Raw genomic sequence first — 15,481 nt, forward strand, 5'->3', positions numbered from 1 at the left:
CAGAGGCTACTCTCACCATCTGGTATGTCTCTCAAACCATTACAAGACCAAGTCCACAGAACACAAAAACATACATAAATCTACTGAAATAGCGAAAACAGGCCTCGGTTTAGACGGTAACTTCAGCGTGGTGATAAGTGGAACCTTTCCAGGAGCTGCCTGTGTTATGGCGTGTTGTTAACATTTGTTTTACTAATCTGCTTTGTCTTCTATAAGACTCTCTTAAGTGCTTTCTCTATGTGTTCTAGTGATCGACTACTGCTCGTTTGGAAACGATAGCTGTGAGCACGAGTGTGTGAGCATCCTCAATGGCTTTAACTGCCGCTGTAATGAGGGATACACTCTTAATGAAGACAAGAAGACCTGCACAAGTAAGTGGAGGCAATATCATAATCATAACACTAACATGGGATGGAACAAATAACAGAAAATCCAAACATGTCATAATTTCATAATTGTCACTTTCACAAATGTGAGAAGGCTAAAAATAAATGCAGGTATACACAAAACACATTATTTTACATAACAGTATAAACCATTCACTTTCAAGGCTAAAGCAAAACTGTCAGGACTCAAGTATCAGGACTATTTTGTCGCTATCATAGTTACATACCTACCAACGCTTTTCCCCTTTTTGGCATAATTTGAATCTGCCAGTGGTTCTTTACATTGTGCCAAAATGTCATGATGAATGGACCAATAAAAATGCTTCAAAGTGAAAAAAAAATCTCGACATTAAATAAGAAGGTTTTTCTTTTTCGTTATGTTTATAAACAGGTGGACCATGAAAAGGTTAAGAATTTCTGAGCATGAACATGAGCTGTACAGTACACCCACTTTCATTCATTTGATCATCCTCGACAAAAATGTAATTATTTTGTGTATTCATGAACAGGCCAGTACCTAGTATTTATATAACATGGGGTTTCTGTTGATTGGACTATTCCAATGTGCTTTACTTTAAAAAGATAGTGTGCATATAATACCCTGTAATGAATCTGATTCTGATTTTAGACAGTGTGATTACCCTCAGAGGTTTGTAATAATAATAATTTAAACTTTAGTTCCATATGTATTTAGTCTTCACACTGTTTTCCTGTTCCAGTGATCGACTACTGTTCATTTGGGAATGACAGCTGTGAGCACGAGTGTGTGAGTGTGCTCCAAAGCTTTTACTGCCGCTGCAATGAGGGATACACTCTCAATGAGGACGAAACAACCTGCACAAGTTAGTGAGAACAACCGAGCCCCCATACACACAATACACCCCATACACACAATACACCCCATACACACAATACACACAATACACCCCATACACACAATACACCCCATACACACATACACACAATACACCCCATACACACAATACACCCCATACACACAATACACACAATACACCCCATACACACAATACACCCCATACACACAATACACCCCATACACACAATACACACAATACACCCCATACACACAATACACCCCATACACACATACACACAATACACCCCATACACACAATACACCCCATACACACAATACACCCCATACACACATACACACAATACACCCCATACACACAATACACCCCATACACACAATACACCCCATACACACAATACACCCCATACACACATACACACAATACACCCCATACACACAATACACACAATACACCCCATACACACAATACACCCCATACACACAATACACCCCATACACACAATACACCCCATACACACAATACACACAATACACCCCATACACACAATACACCCCATACACACAATACACCCCATACACACAATACACCCCATACACACAAAACACACAATACACCCCATACACACAATACACCTCATACACACAATACACCCCATACACACAAAACACACAATACACCCCATACACACAATACACCCCATACACACAATACACCCCATACACACAATACACCACATACACACAATACACACAATACACCCCATACACACAATACACACAATACACCCCATACACACAATACACCCCATACACACAATACACCCCATACACACAATACACCACATACACACAATACACCCCATACACACAATACACACAATACACCCCATACACACAATACACCCCATACACACAATACACCCCATACACACAATACACCCCATACACACAATACACACAATACACCCCATACACACAATACACCCCATACACACAATACACCCCATACACACAATACACCCCATACACACAAAACACACAATACACCCCATACACACAATACACCTCATACACACAATACACCCCATACACACAAAACACACAATACACCCCATACACACAATACACCCCATACACACAATACACCCCATACACACAATACACCACATACACACATACACACAATACACACATACACACATACACCCCATACACACAATACACCCCATACACACATACACACAATACACCCCATACACACAATACACCCCATACACACAATACACACAATACACCCCATACACACAATACACCCCATACACACAATACACACAATACACCCCATACACACAATACACCCCATACACACTTACACACAATACACCCCATACACACAATACACACAATACACCCCATACACACAATACACCCCATACACACAATACACCCCATACACACAATACACCCCATACACACAATACACACAATACACCCCATACACACAATACACCCCATACACACAATACACCCCATACACACAATACACCCTATACACACAATACACACATACACACAATACACCCCATACACACAATACACCCCATACTCACAATACACCCCATACACACAATACACCCCATACACACAATACACCCCATACACACAATACACACTTACACACAATACACACAATACACACAATACACCCCATACACACAATACACCCCATACACACATACACACAATACACACAATACACCCCATACACACAATACACACAATACACCCCATACACACAATACACCCCATACACACAATACACCCCATACACACATACACACTTACACACAATACACCCCATACACAGAATACACACAATACACCCCATACACACAATACACCCCATACACACAATACACCCCATACACACAATACACCCCATACACACATACACACTTACACACAATACACCCCATACACACAATACACCCCATACACACATACACACTTACACACAATACACCCCATACACACAATACACACAATACACCCCATACACACAATGCACCCCATACACACAATACACCCCATACACACAATACACCCTATACACACAATACACACATACACACAATACACACAATACACCCAATACACCCCATACACACAATACACCCCATACACACAATACACCCCATACACACAATACACCCTATACACACAATACACACATACACACAATACACACAATACACCCAATACACCCCATACACACAATACACCCCATACACACAATACACACTTACACCCCATACACACAATACACCCCATACACACAATACACCCCATACACACATACACACAATACACACAATACACCCCATACACACAATACACCCCATACACACAATACACACTTACACACAATACACACCATACACACAATACACCCCATACACACATACACACAATACACACAATACACCCCATACACACAATACACCCCATACACACAATACACCCCATACACACAATACACCCCATACACACATACACACAATACACCCCATACACACAATACACCCCATACACACAATACACCCCATACACACAATACACACAATACACCCCATACACACAATACACCCCATACACACAATACACCCCATACACACAATACACCCCATACACACAATACACACAATACACCCCATACACACAATACACCCCATACACACAATACACCCCATACACACAATACACACAATACACCCCATACACACAATACACCCCATACACACAATACACACAATACACACATACACACAATACACCCCATACACACAATACACCCCATACACACAATACACACATACACACAATACACCCCATACACACATACACACATGCACCCCATACACACAATACACCCCATACACACAATACACCCCATACACACAATACACACATACACACAATACACCCCATACACACAATACACCCCACACAATACACCCCATACACACAATACACCCCATACACACAATACACACATACACACAATACACCCCATATACACAATACACCCCATACACACAATACACCCCATACACACAATACACACAATACACCCCACACAATACACCCCATACACACAATACACCCCATACACACATACACACTTACACACAATACACCCCATACACACAATACACACAATACACCCCATACACACAATACACCCCATACACACAATACACCCCATACACACAATACACCCCATACACACAATACACCCCATACTCACAATACACCCCATACACACAATACACCCCATACACACAATACACCCCATACTCACAATACACCCCATACACACAATACACCCCATACACACAATACACCCCATACACACAATACACCCCATACTCACAATACACCCCATACACACAATACACCCCATACACACAATACACCCCATACACACAATACACCCCATACTCACAATACACCCCATACACACAATACACCCCATACACACAATACACCCCATACACACAATACACCCCATACACACTTACACACAATACACCCCATACACACAATACACCCCATACACACAATACACCCCATACACACAATACACCCCATACACACAATACACCCCATACACACAATACACCCCATACTCACAATACACCCCATACACACAATACACCCCATACACACAATACACCCCATACACACAATACACCCCATACACACAATACACCCCATACACACAATACACCCCATACACACAATACACCCCATACACACAATACACCCCATACACACAATACACCCCATACACACAATACACCCCATACACACAATACACCCCATACACACAATACACCCCATACACACAATACACCCCATACACACAATACACACAATACACCCCATACACACAATACACACAATACACCCCATACACACAATACACCCCATACTCACAATACACCCCATACACACAATACACCCCATACACACAATACACACAATACACCCCATACACACAATACACCCCATACACACAATACACCCCATACTCACAATACACCCCATACACACAATACACCCCATACACACAATACACCCCATACACACAATACACCCCATACACACAATACACCCCATACACACAATACACCCCATACACACAATACACACATACACCCCATATACACTTACACACAATACACTCCATACACACAATACACACAATACACCCCATACACACAATACACCCCATACACACATACACACAATACACCCCATACACACAATACACCCCATACACACAATACACCCCATACACACAATACACCCCATACACACAATACACCCCATACACACAATACACACAATACACCCCATACACACAATACACCCCATACACACAATACACCCCATACACACAATACACCCCATACACACAATACACCCCATACACACAATACACCCCATACACCCCATACACACAATACACCCCATACACACAATACACCCCATACACACAATACACCCCATACACACAATACACCCCATACACACAATACACCCCATACACACAATACACCCCATACACACAATACACACAATACACCCCATACACACAATACACCCCATACACACAATACACCCCATACACACAATACACCCCATACACACAATACACCCCATACACACAATACACCCCATACACACAATACACCCCATACACACAATACACACATACACCCCATACACACAATACACTCCATACACACAATACACACAATACACCCCATACACACAATACACCCCATACACACAATACACCCCATACACACAATACACCCCATACACACATACACACAATACACCCCATACACACAATACACCCCATACACACATACACACAATACACCCCATACACACAATACACCCCATACACACAATACACCCCATACACACAATACACCCCATACACACATACACACAATACACCCCATACACACAATACACCCCATACACACAATACACCCCATACACACAATACACACAATACACCCCATACACACAATACACCCCATACACACATACACACAATACACCCCATACACACAATACACCCCATACACACAATACACCCCATACACACAATACACCCCATACACACAATACACACATACACCCCATACACACTTACACACAATTCACCCCATACACACAATACACCCCATACACACAATACACCCCATACACACAATACACCCCATACACACAATACACCCCATACACACAATACACCCCATACACACATACACACAATACACCCCATACACACATACACACAATACACCCCATACACACAATACACCCCATACACACAATACACCCCATACACACAATACACCCCATACACACAATACACCCCATACACACATACACCCCATACACACAATACACACAATACACCCCATACACACAATACACCCCATACACACACACACCCCATACACACAATACACACATACACACATACACACAATACACCCCATACACACAATACACCCCATACACACATACACACATACACACAATACACACAATACACCCCATACACACAATACACCCCATACACACATACACACATACACACAATACACACAATACACCCCATACACACAATACACCCCATACACACAATACACCCCATACACACAATACACCCCATACACACATACACACATACACACAATACACCCCATACACACAATACACCCCATACACACATACACACAATACACACATACACACAATACACACAATACACCCCATACACACAATACACCCCATACACACAATACACCCCATACACACAATACACCCCATACACACAATACACCCCATACACACAATACACACAATACACCCCATACACACATACACACTTACACACAATACACCCCATACACACAATACACCCCATACACACATACACACTTACACACAATACACCCCATACACACAATACACCCCATACACACAATACACCCCATACACACAATACACCCCATACACACAATACACACAATACACCCCATACACACAATACACCCCATACACACAATACACCCCATACACACAATACACCCCATACACACAATACACCCCATACACACAATACACCCCATACACACATACACACTTACACACAATACACCCCATACACACAATACACACTTACACGCAATACACACAATACACCCCATACACACAATACACCCCATACACACAATACACCCCATACACACAATACACACAATACACCCCATACACACATACTCCTGTTACTGAAACTCGCTAATGTTACTGGCACTCAATCCTGTTAATGGAACTCACTCCTGTTACTTTTAATGTTTTAAGTAACAGGACTAAAACTAACAGGAATGAGTTTTTAGCATAGAATTAGCAAAAACGTGAATAATAGCTAAATGGTGGCTATGCTAATAGCATAAGAACAATGAGCACATTCTAGTGATTTTTCCAAAATTTGTATGTTAAAAATGAATAAACAACAAGAAGTAATTAAGGTAACATAAGATCAAATATACAGAAAAACAAATGAGGGAATTTAATTTTGGTCTTCCCATGATCTTCAGAAGAACTGACTGATGTGACTTATTGTTGCAGATGTGACTTGTAGAATGTTCCTGATGTTTTAGATGATCAGGGTAATGTGTTACGGTAACAGGACTGAGTGAAACCCAGGGACAGAATAAAAAAATATTATGGATTTATTATGAAAAAAATATGCATAGATGGGATTTGGAGTCACACATCAATGCAAAAAAAGGATTTTCATAGTATTATAGTTAGAGAGTGGGGACAGATTTTTTTCAGTGTTCTAAGTGGCTTTTAAATGGCCTATTTCTGCACCTTTGTTTCTTGAATAGATTAGAATTATTGTGTACAGTTAGAAACATTAGAAATACTTCATAAAAGTATCCATTTTTTTATCCAACTTTAAAACTGCAGATAATTCATGTTGTGCATTCTTTAAAAATCTACTTTATAAATGTTTTACTTTGCTTTGTTTGTGTTCGAAACCTTTTCTCTTGTTTTATACGTGTTCTAGTGATCGACTACTGCTCGTTTGGAAACGATAGCTGTGAGCACGAGTGTGTGAGCATCCTCAATGGCTTTAGCTGCCGCTGTAAGGAGGGATACACTCTTAATGAAGACAAGAAGACCTGCACAAGTTAGTGGAGTCAACCAGTGACGAATCCTTTCTCTCTTAGTAACGTCTTTACTCTGCTTGCTTACCTTGCTTATCCTCTGAAAGCCCACATATCTCACTGTTCTTTACATGTTCTAGTGATCGACTACTGCTCATTTGGAAACGATAGCTGTGAGCACGAGTGTGTGAGTGTCCTTAACGGCTTTTTCTGCCGCTGTAAGGAGGGGTACACTCTTAATGAAGACAAGAAGACCTGCACAAGTTAGTGGAGTCAACTAAGCCACCGTGCATTTTCTTATAAATAATAAAAATCTGGGATGAAACAATCAACAGAAACAACAAACAAGTCCTAACAAAGTCCTACTCTTGTTAGCTAGCACTGAGCCAATAGCTGCATTACTGTGTTCTGAGGTTAATAACTAAAGACTGGAGTTATAACCATAATCCACATATCATATCAAACCAGAGAAACTACTAACCATCTAACCAGCACAGCACTATCCATCTCTTATCAAACACCAGCCATTTACAGAAGCTCGGAAACAGCTAGCATCGCCAGTTAGCTAATAGCCTACTCCGCCATAATAAAAGCCCCAGGCAGAAAATTTTAATTGTAAAATGTATACTTAAATAATAAAGAAACAGCTATAATAAATTGGTCTAGAGAGATATACAGTATTTACAGCAGACTGATGTTCATTACAAGGAGCTTTTAAGTCTACATAAATGTTCATTTATTCTCCTCAAGATAAAATGTAATTAAATATTACAATTAAAAATACTTCATAATAGATGTGATTAAAAGTGATGAATTTAGATTTTAAGTACAGAGCATGTAAGAGCATGTAATTAATTAAATTACTTTTTTATCGCTGGAGAGCACTTGTATACATGTGTTGTCACAGTTTGTGAGAGTCAATGAACTTGTGTAATCTATCTCCAGTAATGGAATACTGCTCATTAGAAAATGATAACTGTCAGCATAGGTGTGTGAGTACTCTCTGTAATTGCTTCTTTACAAAGTGTGCTCACTGAACAAGATAAAATATACAAGTTAGTGAAGGTCATACTGGACCACAGTACATACATATACTGCATAAAAGTGCTGGAGGGGATATTTTCCAGCAGATGTTGAACTAGAACACCAGCATATCAGATCAAAATAAAGTCATGATACACCAGATTCAATATCAGTTAGTCCATTATTACTCAGCACTGACTGTTATAGGCTGTTATAGGCTGAGATTACCTGGTGAAACTTACAACACATTTATTCTACTGGCAAGGAAGATGCAATAATTCATTCAGATTATTTAGTTGTATGCAAAAAATCTAAAATATGTTGTGAAAATAATTCTAGAATGTTATAATTACATTAGTTTGTCCAGCATGTAAATAATAACAATAATAACAACAATTATTATTGTTAACAATGATAAACAGTGGAAACATTAAACACATTTTGATTGCTTGTTTATAAATCTGTTTAGGTGATGTGCAGGGGATCTGACTGTGTGTGGCTTGGGGAAACCGGAGTTTCTCAAAAATCCCAAACACCATAAACTTTTATCGTATTTTCTTTTTCATGAAATGAAAATATTACAGTAATTTGGTTGAAATTCAACTCTATTCCTTGATCATGATCTCTTTGAATAATAAAGGCTTTGCTGTTTTATAAAGTTGAGATCATCACAGCACCTAAACTTTAAACCAGCTTAACCCTTTATTACTGAGACTTTATCTATCCCAAAGATCATTCCAGTAAATGTTCGAAATGATGTTTGGAAAGTGTACTAAGTAAATTCTCCCTGAAGCCCTATCTGGATGGGATGAGTTTCATAGGGGGTCGCTTTCTCTGTCACATGACATCGCATTCAGTAGCTCCTCCATTTCCACTCACTGTTGTGTGTACATGGATCTCTGTGGAAACTTGTGCCCAAAGTGTAATTACGGTGCGTAGCAGTGGACAAATAGCTATTTTATTAAACACGAGGAGACGGAACTCAGAGATGTGAGTCCTGACGGGACTAAAATTTCTGGAGGACCACAGAATTCAGTGAAAAATAGTAGGTAATTCAGTCTGTAATTTTCTCAAAACACATACATGGTTGTTCCGGATAGGAATAAAATCACAGAGGACCCCCATAAAAGAGAAAATTACTCCAAGACCACCTGAGAAACTAATCGCATCTAGATAGGGCTTAAGAGTATATCAGGTCACCTAACATCTGTTGATCAATGCCTTCAGCTTATTAACAACTCTGCCTGCTCTTCTCTTCTCCTGCTCTGTATCTCTGTTTGTCTGCGAATTCTAGTGATCGACTACTGCTCGTTTGGAAACGATAGCTGTGAGCACGAGTGTGTGAGCATCCTCAATGGCTTTAACTGCCGCTGTAAGGAGGGATACACTCTTAATGAAGACAAGAAGACCTGCACAAGTTAGTGGAGTCAACCAGTGACGAATCCTTTCTCTCTTAGTCACGCCAATTCTCTGCTTGCTTACCTTGCTTATCCTCTGAAAGCCCACATATCTCACTGTTCTTTACATGTTCTAGTGATCGACTACTGCTCGTTTGGAAACGATAGCTGTGAGCACGAGTGTGTGAGTGTCCTTAACGGCTTTAACTGCCGCTGTAAGGAGGGATACACTCTTAATGAAGACAAGAAGACCTGCACAAGTTAGTGGAGTCAACCAGTGACGAATCCTTTCTCTCTTAGTCACGCCAATTCTCTGCTTGCTTACCTTGCTTATCCTCTGAAAGCCCACATATCTCACTGTTCTTTACATGTTCTAGTGATCGACTACTGCTCGTTTGGAAACGATAGCTGTGAGCACGAGTGTGTGAGTGTCCTTAACGGCTTTTTCTGCCGCTGTAAGGAGGGATACACTCTTAATGAAGACAAGAAGACCTGCACAAGTTAGTGAGGGCTACAAATCAGCCCATAAATACACTCACTCTCACGCACACTCACACACACACACACACACACACACACACATTACACATACACATTCACACACACTCTCACACATTCTCTCTCACACACACACACTCTCTCACACACACACACACTCTCACACACATTCTCACAAATGTACAACTAATCTTCATCCACTTGACCCCTCCTTTAGTAACTCTTCAGAAATAGAACTGTGGTTCTGTGGAAAGCAATACATCCCCATCTGTTATGGCAGCAGTATACTTGTAACTACTGGTAACTACTATATAGCAGCACTCATTTATTTAGCCTTTGAATGTATATTGAGAATTAAACCTCTACTAGAGGAAGACTCAGGGCTGAAACCACTCCTTCACACTACACAACTTTTTGAGTGGTCAGTCATCAGTGACACGGGGTCACAAATTGCAGCATTTTTCACTGTAGGAAATCGCAAATACAGCTGGCTGCCAAAAATCTGTTTATCTCGAGAACACTCAATACACACCAGAACTAGCGATGCCATGCCAGAGAATATTTAGAGAGAATACACACCTGAAGTGAGTCCGAAATGAATGGATTCCTACGAAGCAACTGAGCAAAATCAGAGTTTATAAATGTCTGATTATCATATTGAAATATGTACTTTTGCCCTCAATGCAGAATCTAATATTTTAGTACCACAGTAATCTTTTTGAAGAGTTTAAACTCCAGTTATAAGCCTCCAGCATCAGATCACCATCCAATCAGCTCAAAGTAGCAGTAGCACTAGTGTCTTTACTGCCTAAACAGTAAAACAATGGAAACATACAGGCACACTTTCTTTGCTTTTTTAGTAAAATACACAATTCTACTTTAAAACAAGTATTTCATTACAATTTTAGTATTTCATTACAAATTCAGGGTTCGTATGGGTGCTTGAAAATGCTTGAATTTTAACGTTCTGTTTTCCAGGCCTGGAATTTTGGAGAAAATGCTTGTAACTGCATTTACTTTACAACAAATAGCTATCTGACTAAATAAGTTTACTTTAACAAAAAAATAGCAGAGCGTAACATAAAAAAGGCTTCGCTTGCACCTCCACGTATGTGTGACAACAAATTCCGGTTCTTTCTCGTAATCCAAGAGGAGCTGGCTTACGAGGAAACGTCTGTTTGCCCCCAGATGCAACATAGTTTTACCACTATTTTTTACCACTTTTTTTGCCCGGATTCAGTGTCCCGGAGATCGGCTCGTTCTAGACACTGAATCCGAGCAAACAGCCCTGGAGATTGGGGGACGCTGACGCCGCGTTAACAGTGCTGGTGTTCTGTCGAGTTCTGCTACCCTGTCAAACCGTGCTACCCCAGTGTATGTTTAACTGTAAAAGTATATATATATTTTTATAATTACATTTTTGTTACTTTTTTACATGCTTGTAACACTCAAACAAACGATGACTGTGAGTCCATATTGTACAATGCACCCAGGAAAAAAAACTAAATTATCAGGAAAATACTACAGGTGGGTAACTCAGTTCCAGAAATGAATAATCCTATCCAGGGTGAATCTGCAGCAGAGCCGCAGAGGGTTGGTACAAAGTCCTGGGTTGCATTTGTACTTTCTGGACCTGGGTTACCCACTTCTAGTAAAAAAAAAGCATGAAAACAGTAAAATTGCTAAGTGGCACATACCGATGGGTAGCACAACTCGATAGAAAACCAGGTTCGGCTTAGCCTAATAATATATATTGTATGTGTAACCCCGGATTATTACTATTATTATGTAGATAAATACAAAGTTTGGCTTTTAGCATAGCTAGCTAACTCTCCTGCTGTCTGTTTCTGAAGGGTGCTGGTAGTAGGCGTCATCACAAAGCCTGGAGATATCAGCCAATAGCATTTGCTGAGGAAGGTGATCCTGACTCCGCACCCAAACTCCCAAAGCCATCCTTTTCTACATTTGAGTGCAAAAACTCCACTCGAGCAAAAACAGCATCTGTAGTCAATGAGCATAGCGCGAGGAGAACTGTGAATTTAAGATAAAAAAAATTATTTGCACAGCACTGTTAAGCTTTACCTCGATGGTAAATGTTCTTTTCTATATTTTCAGTAAAAAAGTGATTTGAAAGTTATTTGCCTAGAGATCTTTTGTGCCATAGCAAGCAAACTCTACAGACAGGTGATACATTTTAAATCATAAAACTTTTGATTTAATTTCCTCTTCTTCTGCTATTACTAAACCCAATTCTGATTGTGTTTACATTAACATAGGCCTGGACAATAATTCGATATCGGTATTTATCGCGATAAGAAATGTTTCAATAACGGTGATATCCTTTTTGTGGTATATCGATATGTATTATTTACACGGACAGGCATTTTTTACTGGTGTAAGCTCGCCCCAGAGCTAAACACATAAGCCTCCGTAGCTGAGCTATGTCTGTGCATGATGACGTAATCACACAGGCACGTAGCCAGATAGGGTAGGGTAGGCTAGGCTAGGTTAGATTTGGCTAGGCTAGGCTCGGGTCCGCTCCCCTACGCATCTAAACTGCCTCGCTGGAGCCAAACGGAGCCGGGACGAGCGGATTCAAGGCTTGGGTAGGCTAGGTTCGCATCTGAGATGTTCAGCGCTGGAGCAGAACCGAACCGAGCCTAGCCTAGCCGCGGGTCCGCTCGTTCAGCGGTCAGCCGTGGGTCCGCTCGTTCAGCGGTCAGCCGTGGGTCCGCTCGTTCAGCGGTCAGCCGTGGGTCCGCTCGTTCAGCGGTCAGCCGTGGGTCCGCTCGTTCAGCGGTCAGTCGCGGGTCCGCTCGTTCAGCGGTCAGCCGCGGGTCCGCTCGTTCAGTGGTCAGCCGCGGGTCCGCTCGTTCAGCGTTCAGCCGTGGGTCCGCTCGTTCAGCCGTGGGTCCGCTCGTTCAGCCGCGGGTCCGCTCGTTCACCCGCGGGTCCGCTCGTTCAGCGGTCAGCCGCGGGTCCGTTCGTTCAGCAGTCAGCCGCAGGTCCGCTCGTTCACCCGCTGGTCCGCTCGTTCAGCGGTCAGCCGTGGGTCCGGTCGTTCAGCCGCGGGTGTGCTCGTTCAGCGGTCAGCCGCGGGTCCGTTCGTTCAGCTGTCAGCCGCGGGTCCGCTCGTTCACCCGCGGGTCCGCTCGTTCAGCGGTCAGCCGTGGGTCCGCTCGTTCAGCCGTGGGTCCGCTCGTTCAGCCGCGGGTCCGCTCGTTCAGCCGCGGGTCCGCTCGTTCAGCCGCGGGTCCGCTCGTTCAGCCGTGAGTCCGCTCGTTCAGGGGTCAGGCGCGGGTCCGCTCGTTCACCCGCGGGTCCGCTCGTTCAGCGGTCAGCCGTGGGTCCGCTCGTTCAGCCGTGGGTCCGCTCGTTCAGCCGTGGGTCCGCTCGTTCAGCCGCGGGTCCGCTCGTTCAGCGGTCAGCCGTGGGTCCGCTCGTTCAGCCGTGGGTCCGCTCGTTCAGCCGTGGGTCCGCTCGTTCAGCGGTCAGCCGCGGGTCCGCTCGTTCAGCGGTCAGCCGTGGGTCCGCTCGTTCAGCCGCGGGTCCGCTCGTTCAGCGGTCAGCCGCGGGTCCGCTCGTTCAGCCGTGGGTCCGCTTGTTCAGCCGTGAGTCCGCTCGTTCAGGGGTCAGGCGCGGGTCCGCTCGTTCACCCGCGGGTCCGCTCGTTCAGCGGTCAGCCGTGGGTCCGCTCGTTCAGCCGTGGGTCCGCTCGTTCAGCCGTGGGTCCGCTCGTTCAGCCGCGGGTCCGCTCGTTCAGCGGTCAGCCGTGGGTCCGCTCGTTCAGCCGTGGGTCCGCTCGTTCAGCCGTGGGTCCGCTCGTTCAGCGGTCAGCCGCGGGTCCGCTCGTTCAGCGGTCAGCCGTGGGTCCGCTCGTTCAGCCGCGGGTCCGCTCGTTCAGCGGTCAGCCGTGGGTCCGCTCGTTCAGCCGTGGGTCCGCTTGTTCAGCTGTGAGTCCGCTCGTTCAGGGGTCAGGCGCGGGTCCGCTCGTTCACCCGCGGGTCCGCTCGTTCAGCGGTCAGCCGTGGGTCCGCTCGTTCAGCCGTGGCTCCGCTCGTTCAGCCGTGG

General features: G+C 43.2%; 1 protein-coding gene across 26 annotated transcripts in view; it reads left to right on the forward strand.

The window, feature by feature from the left end:
* Nucleotides 1–15,481, forward strand: part of matn4 (matrilin 4) — a 44,206-nt gene that overhangs the window by 17,459 nt on the left and 11,266 nt on the right. Inside the window, exons 6-12 of one of the 26 annotated variants that reach the window (XM_049479372.1) lie at nucleotides 249–371; nucleotides 1,106–1,228; nucleotides 8,393–8,515; nucleotides 8,633–8,755; nucleotides 10,810–10,932; nucleotides 11,050–11,172; nucleotides 11,290–11,412. In XM_049479372.1, coding sequence (XP_049335329.1) covers nucleotides 249–371; nucleotides 1,106–1,228; nucleotides 8,393–8,515; nucleotides 8,633–8,755; nucleotides 10,810–10,932; nucleotides 11,050–11,172; nucleotides 11,290–11,412 — 861 coding nt within the window. The remainder of the gene's footprint in view (nucleotides 1–248; nucleotides 372–1,105; nucleotides 1,229–8,392; nucleotides 8,516–8,632; nucleotides 8,756–10,809; nucleotides 10,933–11,049; nucleotides 11,173–11,289; nucleotides 11,413–15,481) is intronic. The other 25 variants (XM_049479373.1, XM_049479374.1, XM_049479377.1 and 22 more) reach the window with 25 other exon arrangements.

The sequence above is a fragment of the Astyanax mexicanus genome, chromosome 5 (genome assembly GCF_023375975.1).
Source record: "Astyanax mexicanus isolate ESR-SI-001 chromosome 5, AstMex3_surface, whole genome shotgun sequence".
NCBI lineage: Eukaryota > Metazoa > Chordata > Actinopteri > Characiformes > Acestrorhamphidae > Astyanax > Astyanax mexicanus.